At 47.2% G+C, this 18,413-nt stretch overlaps 1 protein-coding gene across 2 annotated transcripts in view; it reads right to left on the bottom strand.

Annotated features, from left to right (window-relative positions):
* prr36a (proline rich 36a) overlaps window positions 1-18,413 on the bottom strand; it is a 90,460-nt gene that overhangs the window by 65,288 nt on the left and 6,759 nt on the right. Inside the window, exons 2-6 of one of the 2 annotated variants that reach the window (XR_007966082.1) lie at window positions 13,647-14,242; window positions 13,481-13,571; window positions 10,199-10,470; window positions 6,785-9,205; window positions 2,088-4,074 (exon numbers count right to left, since the gene is read on the bottom strand). Coding sequence is in view for 1 of the 2 variants with exons in the window: in XM_052084066.1 (XP_051940026.1) it covers window positions 3,140-4,074; window positions 6,785-9,205; window positions 10,199-10,470; window positions 13,481-13,571; window positions 13,647-14,211 (4,284 nt within the window). In the remaining variant the exon portion in view is untranslated. Of the gene's footprint in view, window positions 1-1,094; window positions 4,075-6,784; window positions 9,206-10,198; window positions 10,471-13,480; window positions 13,572-13,646; window positions 14,243-18,413 lie in introns of those variants that run through there. The other variant, XM_052084066.1, reaches the window with a different exon arrangement.

Here is an 18,413-nt window from a genome sequence, read left to right on the forward strand (position 1 = left end):
TCACCTAAAAGCCAAATTAATATCCCTCACTTTTGTGAGTAATACATTTCATGATCACAAGCGATTTTTACATCATGCTTGTTTGAAAATTTGCTTAACAAATGTCACGTTGTCATTTAAATGTGTGCTTTAATACAATGGAAGTCCCCCCGCTGTTTTCACTCTGTCCACAATTTCCTGTCTCACTTTGTCAGATAGAAAAATAAAAGGCAGAATGTAAATTAGCATTTTCATGGTGTTGGGAGTTTCAAATCATTTAAAAAAATACTTGGCTCACATTTCATTAAAAAGAAGAAAGAAAAAATAAAGACATTCTGGATTTCTTGTCAAAAACATTTACATTAAACCTCACCGTGATATAATTACACACATTCACAGATTTACAGCATTTAAAAAAAACATGCAGCCGGATGCACATGAGCTTAAAATTTCAGTTTAAAATTCCCAGTTTGCTTCAGTCAATATTTTAAAAGCCCTTCATCGGATAATTATTTTGCAAGTCGGTGCTAATCAAATCCAGTGTGGCAAATCTTGCACCCACAAGAGTCAATTTATCAGTGGTGATAGACTACATTGGTCAACACATTTTTTTAAATCCGGCATTTTTTTTTTGCACCGATTTCAAATCTAACCACTTTTTCTCCTCTTGCGCGTCAGGTTTTCATAAATCAGTATATATAGTAATATTTTAGGAAGGAAGGAAGGGTAAGGGTGAGCAACAGGCAGATTTTTTTCATAGAATTACAACGCATGGTAACATCCATACTGAGCAAACTTTTATATGTTAAATTTGAAAACAAAATGATTCCCCCCCCCCCTTTGACCAGCACTATCAACATCTGACATCCTTCATTGGATTTCACATGAAAATAAATTTAAGACACAAAAAGAAGCAAAACAGGACTCACAAGGACTTTTCCCTTCATGAAAATGATTAGAGCAGAAACGCTTCCCAATCGTGAGAGTTCCTTCACTGTCGTAATTCAGGGAAAATAAACACGGCACACAAACAGCAGCTTTCAACACAAAATTAACCAATGACAAAACATGTCAAGGCCCACCAAATTGTAAGTTTGCAAAGGACTATTAGCAAAAATGACAACTTTCAGAGTGCACAATGACATTTTCCTTCTCATTACAATTCTCAAACGTGGAAAATGCGGAATGCCGACTTCCCTCACATTACTCCTTCATTCTTGTAAATTTAAGTTTTTTTCTCAAATGTTAAATTTGTTTTTTCCTCAGTATTTTTGGGGGTGTGATACATGGTGTAAAAAGTTGAGGACTACAGTCTTACATGTCACAGAAATGTCCCACAGGCCACAAGTGGCACCAGCAGTGGGGGGGGGGGGGGGGGGTTACTCGTAAGACAGTTATTCTGCTAGTGCACTGAATTGTCTTTGTGAGAACAGTGTAATACTACATCAGTGGTCACCAACATGGTGCCCGCGGGCACCAGGTAGCCCGTGAAGACCACTTGAGTAGCCCGCCAGTGCCTGGACATTGTGATTTGCTAGTAGAAATTATGATTTAAAAATGCAAACATTGGCAGTACTGTGAGACATTTCGAAACACGATCAAAGTCTGACAATTTAAATCATCAAGTATTAAAAATAACACATCCTCATATTATTGAAGGTATTTTGGACAAATATGTTATTTCAGACGTGTATCAATTTGGTAGCCCTTCACACAATCGGCACACATGAAGTTGCCCTCACCCTCAAAAATGTTGGTGACACCTGTACTACATGGACCTTAAGATCCGGAATTTATTATTTAAAAAAAAAATCAATTCACAGATACAAATAAGTAACATCAGTGCCCGACAGATGTTTCAATGGGGAGCATTTACGCCTACTGACCTTTGGTGGACAAATAATAAAAATAAGACAAAAATGTTCTTAAGCTCGATGCGTGACAAAGTCATTTCCAGTGTTTTTGCTTCCTCTAAACTCTACAAGATCAATTTACAATCGGATCTAGTTTATGTGCATCTATGGCGGAGACATGAGGCATTACATGTACGGTACCCGACGTAAGAATATACTTTTTTTTGGTTTTAGTCTCCGGAAAGCAGTCACAACACGAGGTACACATTTTCACAAGAACCAACACCTGGATCAATAGTTTAGTCTTTGCAAAGATAATCCTTCAACATTTGAACGGCCATCGTGCACGGTGTCACACAAGCCTTTTGCTTTTTCTTTGGAACACTTCCATATAAGAGGGAGCAGTCTCAACGATGAGCGTTTAGCCATGGAAGAAAAAGAATACGCTACAAGTGAAGTATGCGGAGACTCCAGTCACTGTTACATTTTGGAGCTGCTTGTATTTCCGTTGGTGAGCTTACCGAGCGTTTGAAATCTGCAGCACCTTCAAATGCGGTTGAATGTTCATGCCAGGTGACGACGGTCAGCGTCACCAGCCTGTGACAGCCCGTCTGCCTCACAGTCGTGTGCCGAATTTGCCTTTCGCATTGCAAATTCAGGAATGTTAAGTTCACTTTAGATTAAATTAGCGGTTTGTACGAGGATGCTCCTTGTTCACATTTCATGTTCATGAGGCTAAACCAAGTGCAACCGGTACTACGAGCGACATTCATTTTCTGAACCGCTTTATCCTTACAAGGGTCGAGGGGGGTGCTGGAGCCTATCCCAGCTGCATTCGGGCAGTAGGCGGGGGACACCCTGAACCGGTTGCCAGCCAATCGCAGGGCACGTAGAGACGAACAACCATCGGCGCTCTCCACCATGATCATGTTCACAAAAAATTGGGACTTAGCCCCGTCATATTTTTTTTTTAAAGTAACGCCCACAAAACTTTATAATGGTTCCCTCAGATGCCACAAGATCGCAGCAAAGCACCCCCCATTAGCCAGGGCTGTGGTCTTGACGAAGTGAAGCTTCCCTTCCCTCACTTTGACATTGTAGCTTGGCTCCAAAGCCATCTCGTTACATTAGACATGGCTTTGGCCTGAGCGCAGAGCATACTAGTCCACGGTGCGAGCGGGAACCACTCCGGTCAGCTTGGATGGACTTCAGCTCACACTCATGACGACGAGCACCGACAAAATGATCGAGCAGATACGAAACCAGCACTGGTTGCAACTCTGTGTGAAAGGAGTACCCGTGGAGTCTTAATGATGCGTCTCCAGCTCCACGACTGTCCACTCCCCCTGAGGGGAGCTTCCGGCGGCCTCCGGGGAGAAGCTGCTCACAGAAGTCACTGTGGCCGAGGGGGGGCTGATGGGAGGCAGGAGGTTGGGCCACAGGCTGCTCTCCAGGGGGCTCAGGGTGCCCCCCGCACCCCCCGGAAGAAGCAGCAGGGAGGAGCAGCCATCTCCGTTGAGCAGCAATGTCTGATTGATCAGCTGCTGCACCATGTCCACTTTGGCGCCCCAGTCCAAGTCCAAGGGGGATGAGCGGTCCCCGTTGCTGGAGATTTCCTTTGGATCGTTCAAGCGCCCCGACAACCTCCTCTCCCGAGAGCCGCGATCGGCACGGCGGCCGTCCGGCTCTTCGTCGCTGTTCTCCAGGGCTTCGTAGATGGTGCACAGGCCCGATGAGGGGGACAGGACCACGGCTCGACTGGAAGACGGCTGCTCCTCCGGTTCTCGCTGCCACTGCTTCAGCTCGGACTGTTGCTGCAGCAGTCGCAACTCCAGCTCGCGCCTCTGTGCCTCTTCTTCAGCAGACGTTTTGCCCTCCCCATTGATGACTTTGACTTCCTCAGTAACCGATTGGCCACTCCCATCTCCCGTTTCGCCCTCCTCCATTTCCTCGCACGCCTCTCGCTCGTTCCTCTTGATCTCCTCCTCCGCCTCGTCCTTCTTTTTCCTCCGTTCCTCCTCCTCCGTCCTCTTCCTCTCCTGCTCGGCCCCCTCCAGGGGTCTGCTCTGCTGCTCCCGCCGCTGCTGCATCTCCATCAGCTGCCTCTGGTGCTGCTCCAGGCGCCGCAGCTGGGGGCTGAGCGCCTGCTGCCCGGCCTTGCGGGGGGGCAGGTCCGCGCAAGTCAGACGGGGCGTTGTGCCGCGATGGTCTCCGTGGCGATGATGATGTTGCGGGGTCAGGCCTACGTGGGGTCAAAAGGGTTACAATGAGCAGGGCGGTGTGAAAAGGTTCAAGAATAGCTCATGGCCCTTTTAAAAGTAAAAAAGAAAAAAAAAGCAGTGTGAGGGGAAAACAGCCAACGGAACCAAATTCAAGCAAAATTGCTTCCGCAAAACGTGGGCAAAAAAATGGCATTTTATATTTGGAAAAAGGAGGTGAGTAAAATCGTGAAACCTGGGACGAGAGAGCAAATGTGCACACCATTTTTAATACCCAGACAACAAGGGGAGTGTCAAAAAAATATATATATATAAAAAGAAACAGCCAACTTCCTGTGTACGCAACCAGCCGAAACCACCCGTGGATTCAAACGAAGACATGCAGAAGCTCCTCATGCATTTGTGTACATGAAACAGCGTCGCGAGGAAACAATAGCTTGGCTTTAGACTCGGTCATTTGAGCAGGACTGGGGAATCTTTTCAGGTCTTATTCAATCCTCTTTGGGCCAGGTCCAATTGATTCCCCACCCCTGCAATAGGAAGAAGAGCCCAACCCAAAATTGAGAAATAAAGCATCCGCGTTGAACCCCCGATTCCAAATATTCAAATCCTAGAGCCAAACTATTCAGCAAACCTGAGCAGAGATGCGATGGAAATCAAGACGTTACAGTCACATGCTCGGTTAAAACGTACGGTGCCGTAGAAGAATGCAGAAGATGTTTTTTTCTTTCTTTCTGTGATTTGGCGGCAACACACCTAGAATATGGTGGAGACGACCTAAAAGCTGCAGCACAGTCAGCGGTCGTCTTGGAGGCCAAACTGTTAAAACGTTTACCAAGGCCTTTGTTGCTTGGAGCGGTGCCGTTGGATCCAATGCTGAGGTATCATCCAGCGGCTTGTCAAGTCTGGGCAAACTCGGGGGGCGGGAAGGACTTTGTTTTGTGCTACAGCACTGATACAAGTGTTAACTGCCTCAAAGATTTACAATACAAACGACGCCAAAGCTGTCGTAAAGTCGGGATTATAGTAGTAAAGAACTAAATAGACTAAGCCATCAATATATTTATCAAAATAACTAAATAAACGAAAAACAACAAGAACAGTACTGTAGCATTAGCGCAGTGTGACGTTCTTCCGCCGCGAACGAGTCTCTTATTGCCTTTCGTGGTCGCTAATCCTCTGGAGTTTTCAGCCTGGAGTTTTCCTGGTGTCTGTAAATCCACACAACCCCCCCTCCCCATCCCCCCCACATTTATGACAGTTCTCTTCCGACAGGATTCGTGGAGGCTTTGTCCAAAGCATACCTGTCAACTTTTCGGAGCGCCAATCTGTATAAACTACCCAAAAAAATCCTTATAACATACCAAAGCATTTTATATGTCAAAATAACACCAGAAAAAAAAATTCAATGATATGCAATGAATACTCTGCTGTTTTCAACTAGGAACCACGTGATTTACTGGAAAGTTACCGGAAATGAAAGCATTCGAGCATTTTCAGAATCCGTATGATTTGTGCGATACGGCCATATACGCAAGATTCACCACAAAATCCGTATGGCCTATGTCTAAACCGTACGAGTTGACAGGTATGCCAAAGGTGGGTTACTTTGTCGCCACATCTCCTCTGCTACTGCCGCGGTGCAGCGCGCGCTCCCGTCACAATCATTTATGAACGCGAGCCAATCATCAGCAACATCGCATTTATTATTCATTTCGCTGTTTAAAAGTTACATTTATGAAGCGAAAGTGTTTTGAAGGGAGGATACGTGTGCGTGTGTGTGTGTGTGTGTGTGGGGGGGGGGGGTCGTAATGGCTTAATGGACTTAACCCCCCCACCCTCCAAAATGTCAATTCTACTTTGTGGAGATTTAATTGGAATTGGAACGTACCACCGGCAAAAATTGAGGGAACACTGCAGAGCAGGGGTATCAAACTCATTTTTTGTCACGGGCCACTTCGGATTTACGGCTTCCCTCGGAGGGTCGGTGCAAAATCTCAACGTTACTCATCACCAATGACGATTTCACATTTTGGTAGAGATTTCAGCAAGAATCGTGACAGTCGACACATTGAGATATGATTTGCTCCCACGGGCCACATAAAATGACGCGGTGGGCCGCATCTGGCCCCCAGGCCTTGACTTTGACACCCGTGCTGTCGAGTATTGCCGCTGCCCAATACTCCTTTAATCAGAACTATAGAAATGAGGATAGGATAGTTATAAAAGGCTATCTTTATTTTAAGTTTTGTTATTCAAAGAGGGTACAATGAAATTCATACATTTAAAGTGCAAGAAAGAGTGATGGGGGGGGGGCTACTGTAGAGTTCCTGTGTTGGAAGAGAAGCCCCGCCATCCCCGCCCCCCCCCCCCGGCAAAAAAGAAAAATACAAATCAAGACATGTTAGTTGTATGAATGAGTCATTTGGTTTAAAAGCATTAGGATCAAGAGCTCTCGTATTTTGGGCAATTCAATCCACTTCAAACCATTTTAAGCATTGCCATCTCTCAGCGCTGCACCACATATCCATCATGACAGTGCGGGGCTCCTGCGTTAATGACGAGTACATCCAAATAGCCACTGCACATACAGGAATCTGTTGGATCTTTGACGTCAATAGAAATACTTTTTTCTTTCTCTCCCTCAATAACCTTTTTGCATCACCACCACCAAAGATTTGAAATACAAACAATAAGGACAAGAACAGCCAGACATAATTAACTATACATTACCTGCAAAAGCGTTGTCAGTCTTTTCACAGATTGCAGAATAATACGGAGGGTGGCCGTCTTCAGGCTTCTCGTTCAGAGCCGGCGCTTCCGACCCTTGCTCTCGCTCCGTACAACCTACTTCCCGATGAGCGCACTCGATGTATTGCTGCTCTGCGAGGCCGGATCGGGCTTGGTCACAGAGCTCCTTGGATTCCTCGGGAAGCTCTTCCAGAGAGAAGATGCCCGGGCTCTTGATGCGGCCCTCGCCGGCGGACTGGGCGTTGGAGGCCGTGGTTGCGGAGTCGAAGCCGTAGGACGCCAGCGAGGTCGCCGAAGGCGGGGTGGCGTCGTCGGTCAGACCGGTCGCCTCGGACTCCTCCGCTTCTTCGACGGTGGAGAGTCCACGCTGTGCGGATGGCTGGACCTCGAAGGTTCTGTTCTTCTTCAACTCCGAAGGGTCATCAAGTAGCGCTTCGCCCTCCGTGTCGCTGGCTTCATCCTCCGTCACGGAAGTCGACGAAGGGTTGGAAGTGAGAGCGCATACTACGCCTCTTAAAACCTCGTCCGCCGGCATGGTCAGGGCTTTAAACTCCTGGTCACCGCTCGCCATACGGGCGACCGCATCGGGCTGGGGAGAGGTGACGGGGGCTTCTTGAAATGTGTCACGTCCATCACCAAGTTCCTCTGGAGTGACGCTCTCGCCGCTTACAGGGAATGAAGTCGGCCCCGCAATACGCTGTTCGGTGGCCATTTTGGCCCCGTCCTTAAGAGTGGAAGACAGAGACTCGTCTCGGCTTTCAGGAAGATGAGGATCAGAGCTCGTTTCCAGACGAGCCTGAGCGGGAGACTGGGATGCTGCCTCCGAGTCTGCTCGCAGCGGGGCTACCGGTGGGCTCGGCGCAGCTTCCACCGGGGCGGGCTGGGAGACCGGTTCGGGGAGCTGCTGCTGCAGTTGGGGAAGTCGAACTTGCTCTTCCCAGGGGTCGGCAAACGGGTTGACTTGGTACCACTGAGCACCCGGAGCCGACGGGAGCCGAGGAGGCGGGGGAAGCCGGACCAACCTGTTTAAGTTGTCCGGTCTTTCTTCCTCGGCAAAGTCGTCCTCGTCGGCGTTGCCGTAGCTCTCCAGACCGCTCTCGGTTACCGCTTCGCTCGCCATCTCCACGTCCTCGTCCTCTTCGTCGTCATCCACGTCGTTGTCGTGCCTACGCCTGTGCAGCTCGTCGGTTTTCTCTGAGCCCACATCCATATCTTCGTCATCCTCCTCGTAGTCATTAAAGGGGATGTCAGGAACTTTTTGAAAGTCCGGCGACCCCGCAGAGGCTCCTTCCATCTCGAGGGCACCTTTGAGGCTGCCCTCTCCGAGATCGTCCATGCTCTCCGTGCCCTCCAGGACGCCGGGAGCACTCAACTCCGACGCCCCCTGCTGGCTCCCGCTCGGCGAGTCCAGCTCAGATGGGACGGCGACCCCCGCCCTCCAAGCGGAGCTGCCTACCAGTCCGGCCGAACCGGGACGCGACTCCTCGGTCGCTTGTGTCGTCCCGCTCATTTCGGAGACCGACAACAGCTGGCTTCCCTCCCTTTCCTCTTCGTCCTCATCATCGTTGAGATGGCTGGGAGGAGCTGCCTGAGTGACTGACTTTACGACTGTTGTAACGGGTTTGCATATGGAGAGCGTCTGATCTGAAGTCACGTTAACAGACTGACCGGGTATCTCTGGCGCTGACGGAACTTCCACGGGGGTTGCGACCCGCTCCGGTTGCGCCGAAGGAGCGTCGCTTTCGCTTTGTTGCCGGGGCGGTTGTATTTCTGGCAAGGGTGGAGTAACGGGGCTCCGCGGGGGAGAGGGAGCAGCCAAATTGTTCCGAGCAGTCACTTGCGGTTCCGCCTCTGGCGACGAGTCCCGGGTCGAAGCCTGGGGCGGGACCATCTCTGGCACAAAGGTAGCAGTAGATGGCTCTTGGAGTGCAGACTGTATTAGTCCTGCTACTTGTAGCGCTGGTGTTGCGCTCGTTAGCGCTGCACCAGCATCCCTCTGTGTCCTCACAGAGTGGTTGGATCTGGAATCTTTGGTTTTCTTGACACCAGCAGAGAAGGGTAAGACTGCCTGAGTGGGTTTGGTTAGGTGCTTCGCCGGCGCCGCTCTGCCGTTTGTGGATTTGTGAGCTGGAGACGCAGGCTGGCTTTTTCCCAGGGATGGCTTGCTCGCTGCTGGAGCCTTGGAAGAGGCCACAGCGTAACACTTAGCGGAACCAGGTTTTGCAGCTTGTTGCGCTTTACTCTGCGACACCTTGGGATCCGCTTTTTGGGAAATCGCGACCCATTTGGAGGTAGAAGGGGGCTTTCCGGTGGCTCCAGGTTGAGAAGGTTCTGGCTTTTTGGTGGCAGCTGATGGAGCAGCCGGCCCTTTCGTGACTGAAGTCGAAGGTAGTCGACTGACATCTGGTGCCAACAGAGAAACATGCGCCATTTAGGTAGAACTCAATTTTCCCAGAAAATTATTTTTGTTTAATATGAATGGCAGGCACAACAACTAAATATAGATAGCAGAAGGTACAATGAACTTGTCTTCATGGCAACGGGGGATACACAACAAAGCAAGTCACATTTTTAGGTGAATGGATCAGCTTGGCGTTTCAGTTGTGATATTTTTTGGGGAGGGGGGGGGGGTCTGGCGGTGTACCCTGATCATTTCATGTAATATTGGTGCCTTGGACCTGCAAATTCGCCATAAAACTGTAATAATGTCAAATTGATGATTTCAAACATTATTTTAAGATCTCCCCTCAGAACAAGGTGTAAATCAGGGGTGGCCAACCCGCGGCTCTTTGGCCGGTTCAATGCGGCCAAAGGGCTCTCAAGTGTCGAAAACGCCTCGGCAGCGGCGATGCCATTCAAACAACGCGCCAACTTCACAGAACGTACTCCGTCAGCCTATCATCAATCCTGTTACTTGATTGACATAGAGAGCAACCAATCAGATGACTGCATCACCGCTCATGCGCAAACAACGGCGCTAAGTGCTAAGCTAGTCAGCGAATTACTTCTGATTTTAAGGCAGCGGTGCCCAATACGTCGATCAGAATCGACCGGGAGCCGGCGAACTGGTCCCAAGTCGACTGCAAGGACTGGGAGGAGGAAATGCGTGAAGAAAAAAAAAAAATGTTTGCTTGTATGTTGAGCTTTCATTAATTTTCGTCCCGTTCTGACTGTTGCTCATCGTGGTGTGCGTGCATATGTGCGCGAGTGCACTGGTGGGCATCCGCGTGTGCGTAGCGCGTGTGTGCGTATGCTTGCACGTGCAAAAGTCGATCTTTGGCCAAAAGAAGAGTATGATGTGGCTCTTTGCAGTAACTCAGTAAAAAAAAAAAAATTGGCTCTTTGTCTCTGACTGGTTGGCCACCCTTGGTGTAAACGCTCAAAAAACACTCAAACCTTTCTTCCTGGTGGCAGCAGCTGGGTGAGGCTGTGCTGCTGCGGTCCTGCCAGCAGGGGGAACCGCGGTAACTCGAGATGGAGCGGTTCTGCTACCGGCACTGCTGGGCGGCTTGGATGCAACACCATTACCAACTCTCGATGTTAATGGCACTGTTCGGGATCCTGAGGAAGCAGCCGCTGCGCTAGTGGGTGCTCTGGTTGTAACGGTGCTGCTACTAGCCCTGGATGCAGCTGTTGCCATTCGAGCTGATGAGGGAGCAGAAGCGGGCCTGGGGATACAAACAAATGCATAAACCAAAATAGCACAGAAATAAGTTTTGATCATTTGGTATACATTATCAACGGAAGAAAAAGCTTTTCGAGAGGTGGCCCACAATAATAATAATTCCGCTGTTTGTGTCCCCAAAGATAACTGTGTCAGGAGGGGATCATTTCATTTCAAGCTTGGGTACTGAATGCCATTTTTGGAACAGACTGAGAACTTTGTGGAAACCCGTCGCAAGACGCCAAAAAACGGAATCAGGCCAAGTGATGTATTTTAGAAGACAGACACGTTGATATGAGACACTTGTGGAGAAAATGAATTGGATTTTTCCTTTGGCCACACCCCAGCCCTCCAAACAGCTTTTGGGAAGTAGGTCAAGCCGTTTTTGCATAATCCCGCCAACTCAGGGGTGGGGGACAAATTTGTGATGAAGGAAAATTGGAGGGATTTTTAAAAATTATTATTTAAAATGTGACTTTTAAAAATTCTGTCCATTAATTAAAAAAAGGTTTAAAATCCAATAAGTCACTTTAATCAATTGACTAATTGTGGCACCCCGCACCCCCCAAAAAAATTTATCCTCCATTGAACATATGCCCTCTTGGATGTAGTTAAACTTAACCACATCCACCATTACTGGATTGGGGGGGTTGCTGCTCTATTGCTGTTGAATTGCATTTCCCGGCAGATGGAGTGAAATCAATACCAAAAAATACAAATAAAAATCACAGTCCAATAAGATTTTAACAACTACATATGAGGTCCTTGTCGAGGTCAACGTTCAGGACAATGTCAACAAGAATGCATGCAAGTGTCACACGGATCACTCACTATAAATTATGCATGTCAAGACGCCTGCACAATAAGCATTAAATTATTGACATACAGAGTGAGTGTCTGGTGCCAGATGCACAATTTGGTCCTCACCAGTTTAAAGACTCCTCCTCAGACAAAAAAAAACGGACTATTTGTTTCTGTCCCCCTCCTCACATTCAGTTGCAAGGGAGGAAACCCCCCCCCCCCCCCCCCCCAGCTGCTTCACTGCTTAAGATCTCCGGTTTATCTCCTTGACGATCAAGAGAATCTTTTCAATGACGGACATGGCATTGGGCCTCATTCAGTGAAACCTCCCACCAACTGGGAAGTGAAATCGGAACAGCGGCAATGAATCATGTCAAGCTAGACATAAATATCACATTCCCGCAAAGAGCGGTTAGGCGCTTTTAGTCACTCCGGGGGCTGGCCATTAGTTGTCCACATGCATTGTTTGAAGATTATGAAACATTCACTTCTGTTATTCAGGTCAAGTCTATGTTACGTTCAAAACTCAATGAGCCAGCTGCTTCCTCGCTACAAAAAATTACAGCCCAAAGAAAACAAAACATGCCAAGGAAGATTTTATTTCCACCCACCCCCAGGCTGTAGGCATTGTTTGACAGCTAAGTGTCCACTGTCGTGCTAGAAATGCGCCAAGCTATGATCACGAAAGAAATGGCAACTGCGCCAAATAGCCATTGATGGGATGACGGAGCTCATCACATTGTAGCCATGACCCAAGAACTCACTGCGGCATGGATGGCCACCATTTTAGAAGATGACGTCATCAGGGATGACTTGTTGCGGTAATTAGCAACTGACGATGAAGGTCAGTTGTCGGCGTCTGTTGAGAATGTCTTCAATTATGGCTCCGACAAGACAACGGAAGGCCGTCGATCAAAAACGCAGGCGTCGTGAAATAAGTTGACTCAAGTAAACGCCTCGGCTCGAAGGAAGCGTTGGCGGCCGGTCCCTTGCCGCACAGGCTTGGATTTAATGACCAAGTCTTCAATAACACCGACTCTCTTAAGGTCCTCTGTCTCAGCCCATTGAAGCAGACGCGATTCGCACTCTGGATGTGTAATCGGACTCGCGGACTACGCAGAAAAAACACAATGCAGTTCATTCTCCACTCTTGATTTTCAGTTTTGCACCCCCCCCCCCCCCCCCAATCAGAGAGGGGCAATGAAAGTTGAGATAAAATGACACGCAAATAGAGGATACGTACAAAAGGGAGGGTGATTGCCCACCAACGCTTGTGGGGTAGGACGAGATTTAATTCATTTTCTCTGATTGGGGAAAACTCCATTAGGGCTGTCACTATGAACCATTTCATCCGCCCTGTAACGTGATAAGCCGTCCCCCGTAGAAACCGCTGTCCTTGCAAGGGTTTAATATGTTTAGAATTGATTAATCGGATACAATTTTATATTAAAGTGTATTACAAAACCATTTGTTTTTCAAGGACTGCCATGTAATCAATTATTGTTGATTTGGTATCGTTTAGTGATTTTGAAAGAAAAAAACAAAGTTACCGAATTTTCCACACGAAAAAGGCGCACGAAAAGCCTTCCATTTGCTTAAAAGCTCACAGCGTGCCTTAAAATCCGATGCGCCTTGTGTATGGTTATTACGGTAATACTGGAGACACGCTTACAACGCAGAGTTCAAACTTCAGGCGATCGGTTTTGCAGTGGAACTCTGAAATAGAGCAGCGGCAAGAGTTCAACGTTTACGAGTCAATGTTATAACTTGCTGTTGGTTAAGTGAACCGTGTCGCTGCTTTATGAAATGGGTTTTACTGACATCTGATGTTGGCATTCCCTTGAACGTAGCTCCATCTTGTGGATGCATTGTTGATTGCGTCTTATAACGCGGTGCATCCAATGTACCAAGGTGCACCCCATAATTCATGTAATAGAGAAATCAGTCCGCTTTCATGAAGGATTACGGAAATCAGAGAATCATTACTGTTGGGAGGCTGAGATCAGAGCAATTTGGACAAATCTCCAGGCGATTTATCGGCAACCATTTTAACCCCTTTGGGGACAGCGGTTTAGTGCACTGGACATGGGGCATGAAAGAGTGAATAAAAATAGAGTATTTGGAAAAGCAAAGAATTTTGACACCTCTCCATGTTATTTCTACCAACCAAATTAAGAAAAGCAAAATTCTATCCAAAGCTAGCGAGCGCATACCTGCTGGACTTTGGAACAGCACCGCTGTCAACTTTGGCAGCAACTGAAGTGTAGAGTCTGTGGCCAGTGGATGCAGCCGGTCTGCTCGCAGCTACGAGGCAGAAAAATAAAAGACAACGTTGTATTAGAAGATGACCCAAAGCGGACAAGTCATCTCATGACTTACCGGAACTTTTGACTGGAGCTGCGTCCACGTTGTCAGCGGCCATCCTCTTATTGCAACTTCCACCGAGGGGTGCGGCGGGCCTGCTCCCATTTGTCGCCGACGTTGCAGTCGCACCCGACGCAGTCCTGGATGGGCCACTTCCTGCGGGCCTCTTGTGGAGCATCCTGGTCGGGGTCTTGACGGTGGGCACAACCGTCGCAACGCTAACTGGTCTTTTGGGCACCGCCCCCGCCGCAGATGATTTGGCTGCGGTTTTATTGTTGTTAGTAGTAGACTGCACGTTATTTACAGGGCGATGGGAGGCAGCGGCACAAGGTTGGGTCCTGGATCTTGAGGAAGTTTGTGTTTTTGGGGTGGAAGACTGCTTTTTGGAGGCATCAGCTTCAAGTTTGACTTGGTGGTCCGCCTCCCCGTTGGACTTGGCGACATCTGCGGGCGAAACATCATTCTGGGTTTGCTCCGGCTGCTCTACTGTGTCGTTTTGCGGCACGGAGGACTCTGCCGCTGCTGCTTCGGTGGGCTCTGCGGGATCCGAGGTATCCATGGTAAGCTCGTTCGGTTTCATCTCCCCCCGATGTTGAGGTCGCCGCAGTTTCCTGCCAAAATTTAAAGGGTCTCTTTCACATCAAGTTTCCACTAACAAGAATTCATCAATGAGCCAGCCTTCGGACAGTTAAGCAATGTGCTCACTCAAAAGGAAAACTCATTTATGGTAAGGGGCCTCTGAGGATTTTAGGGGAACGTCAAAAAAAAAAAAAAAAACAGGAAGTGAATTATCGGCGATGCTAATACAGTAAATCTCTTCACTCAACTGTTGGCCTCCCTCTGCAATCTTCAAACCAATGACCACAGAGCGATTACAGTGCTAGCCAACACACCGCCCGAGGCACTAAAAACAAAGCCCACGCATCACCGCTCATCTGGCACTTTCATTCATGCAACAATACCAACAATAACATGTGTTTGTTATTATTCAAACGATCAAGAAGTGGGGGGGGGGGGGGACAAGGGACAGTCCTAAGCACAAGCCACCAAGTGTGTCCTTCCAACCACAACAAAGACTGCCGACACAACTCACCCCCCCCCACCCCCCACCTTGAAATTTGCTAGCATTAAAGTACTAAAACAGACGGAGCGGATAACAGAAGTTCCATGCGGGCTAAACTATGCAAAGATTGAACACCGCTGGAAAGATTGAAAACTGCGATTGACGGACACTGAATCAGATCAGGGAAAAATTAAAAATACAAATCTGAAAATCAGTCGTTTCATAATTTCTTTCTCATTCGATGTACATATTTGTTTTGGAGTACAAAAAAATATTCTGTAAAATAACCCTCAAAGAAAAACATTGTAAGAAATAAATTAAATCTTGCCAATGCTTCCTAAACTGCATGACTTCTGAAACGGATATTGTACAACTACTCCAAAGAATCTTTTTTTCTTGTTCATAACAAGCGCGCACGGATGGTGGGAGGGTTGGGGGGAGTAGTTTGTGTAATGAGAGTAACCCGCAAAACCACATTTAGCTTGCTCTTTTGTTTTGATAGATAATTAGGCAATGCCTCGGCATTTGTGTAAACAGTTCTCAACCCTGAATTACCAGTTCAGTGGTTTTATTTTGTTTTTGTTTTTTTTTTTTTTGGGGGGGTGCCCACCAAATCTCAAATTGTGTGTCGGACATTATACTATGCATCTTTTATCTAGCACTTTCACAACAAGTATAGTTCTAACAAAGCGCTTCACAGATACATTGAACAAAATAACACAAAACCTCAACGTCGGATAGAGCTGAAGGCGAAGCTCTCCAGGAGAGACAACCGTGCAGTCGCCACGACTGTTCTTATGGATTTCACAGTTGGAAAAGCTATGCACTTTCTGAATCAGGTGAAGCCCTTTAAGGAGCGCTGGCATTGCCTCAATAATCCAGACTGGGAGGAGAAAGAGTGCTCGAACAGCATGATGAGCCGGCAACTAATGCCAGGGATTTAGCGTCCGGCAGGTTGAATCACATTCCCTTGTTGATGACCCCCTTCTGGGCAAGTAATCGCATCATCTCTCTCCCCAGCTGACTCGATGTGATGCAGCACACAGGAAGTGCAGTGGATCATTAAAATCCCATTTGAGCACACGCAACCGCATTTCACTCAACGGGTGACGATGCGTTTTTGTTTTCTGTTTTTTACCTGCTCCTTTCCACGCTCATGTTGTATCAATTCCTCACTTGGGATCGTCTTTTGACACCAAACAGTGAAAATGCTGAGGCAGTGCGCCACATCAATGCCGGAGACTTTGACTTCATGTCCCTTTCCCACTTTAAGTAGCGCGATGATGAACAGTTTCTTTGCGTCACACTAATGTCACATTTAGGGACACAAGGCCAGAAGTACAGAAATGAGCCTCCGTCAGGGAGAAAGGACACAAGTCCGGAAGTAAATACAAGATGCACTCGTTCTTCTCCATTGTTGACGTTTGATAGAAAACAGGTGAGCCGTGATTTGTTGCTACCTGAGCCCTGAGCAACCGATGTCATTTTCAGTTGACACAAAGTGGCAAAATGGCCGACCCCTGAGATGGCTTTTAAAAAAAGAAAAATGTGGATTTTGCCGCTTAACTCTTACTCCACAAGCGCAAAAGGAATCAGAATACCATATTTAAACAAGTGGAGGAGCATAAAACATTGCTGTAAAGAAAATTTGGGGGTTGACTTCCTCTTGAAAGGCATCTGAAGTGCTCATTTCATGATTATTATTATACATTTTTTTAAAAGACACTTCCACAAAAGGCTATCACCTATGTCACGACTTTTATATTTAGCATGTATCTTGGTGACAATAAAAACGCAGTCATGTGATGACCAATGGGCCTAGCTTACAAACACCACCCATCGCTTTGCGAGTTTATTTGGAGACTATGTCTAGACGGGGAACCGACTGACCTCATTAATATTTACGTCTCACCCCTTCCAATACGATTGCGTGCCAATAAATCTCACGGCGGACTTCTTTCCTTGAGGCAGTTTAATGACATCGCTTGTTCTCCACTGCCCTGCCTCCGCGACGGCGCTTGCCCAGACATTTCAAACAGTGCATGACAAAATGGGTCACTTTTAATACGGTGTCTAACGCAAGCCGAGAGGGATTTTGCAGCGTGGCGGGGATTTTGGAATGCATTGTCCAGACTGCAGAGGGGCGGGGTGGCGAGCGGTGCCGTTCGTACTTTTCATCTCTAGATTTCATCCAAACTGTTGTCACAAAAGAGCATGAGCGATAGATGCATTCGCCGCCTGCCAATTGTCTCCCGGTGAAGAATTTGTACTGAGCATGTCCATTTCGTGTCAGCTCTGAAAGACTTCATGTGCTCCCAGATGATTGACAGCAAACAAAAAAAAAAAAAGTGACAGTTTCGATGGCAGGACAGTCGAGAGCAAACCCCACCCATTCACATTCCATCGCTAGCGATTTCCTCAAGCGTCCCAGAGCGACAGCTGGTAGTAGTCTTGTGTTGCTTTTGTGGCGTCAATGAGAGCGTTAGAGGGAGACCGCAGAGGTGTGCACCGCAGGTAAGCGCGCACGTCTCAAGAATGTGCTCGCGCGATGCTGAAATGTGATTTGCAAACCTGACAAATGGCACAAGGAAACTACCTGCATCACAGAACAAGATCTACGTTTACATGGAGTCATGCCAGTTTAAGAATGAAACCGAATGACAAAAACGCAAGGAAAATGCTCCATATAAACACCCTAAAAAAATACGAGAGGCAAATCTGAATACAATTTCATTTGGATTCACAGGGGCGATATATTCTTTTAGCCTATGTGAACAAGCATCACATCAACAGTTGAAATTGGAAACGCCGGGCTGCGACGTACAGTAAATGTGGAGTGACACTTGAAAATGGCAGCGTCACAAAGTTCGTCTGCAACACGCCAACGTGATTTACGTTAATTGTGACTTTTTATTTTAATAAAGCTGTTGCTTTAACCCAGGAGTGTCAAACACCGGCCACATTGTAGTTATGGTTTGCCTTTGAGTGTCGTTATGAATTTTGGCGAACCATATAAATGTTTAATCCCCTCCACACATTACATACACAGCGCACAACAAATGTATGAAAAACTACTTTTTAAACCAGAAGTCAAGAATAGTGACTGTCATTGTGGATAACACATGACAATTTGAAATTTTGGTTCAGACTTTAACAAGCATCATGGACCTTGACATGCTTGATTTGCTTTCACGGGCCACATAAAATAATGTGGCGGGCCAGATCTGGCCCCCACGCCTTTACTTTGACACCTGTGCTTCAACACCTTTCAGCAGTTACTCAAGTGCACAGCATTACAGGGTGCATGAAAGGGTTATTTTTTTTTTAAGCGTTAAAACAAATCACAGCCTAAAAGTGGAATGGACATCTCACAAAATTCTTAATTTGCCCAAATAGCAGATTGTCCGCTATTCACAAGAATATACAGTATTTGCGTACTATCGACATTATCACTGTTACATGACGCTAGCTTCAACCGCGACAACAACCAGAACGTCTAGACCCACTTGCTGCATTTATTTTCGCCGTTTCCGGCTGTGTTGCAACATTGCATAGTACTGTATAAAATATCTGGCAAGATGGTTGTGTGTCTGGACTATTTTGTTGCTTTGTAGCCCTTAAAAAAAAAAAAGGAAACTTTTTTGAATAGGATTTTCATCCAACCCAAGTTTTAATATAGTCCTTAAAAAAAGAGCAGGCAGAGAATGCAATGAGGCCTG

This window comes from Hippocampus zosterae, chromosome 13 (assembly GCF_025434085.1).
Source record: "Hippocampus zosterae strain Florida chromosome 13, ASM2543408v3, whole genome shotgun sequence".
NCBI classification, from domain to species: domain Eukaryota; kingdom Metazoa; phylum Chordata; class Actinopteri; order Syngnathiformes; family Syngnathidae; genus Hippocampus; species Hippocampus zosterae.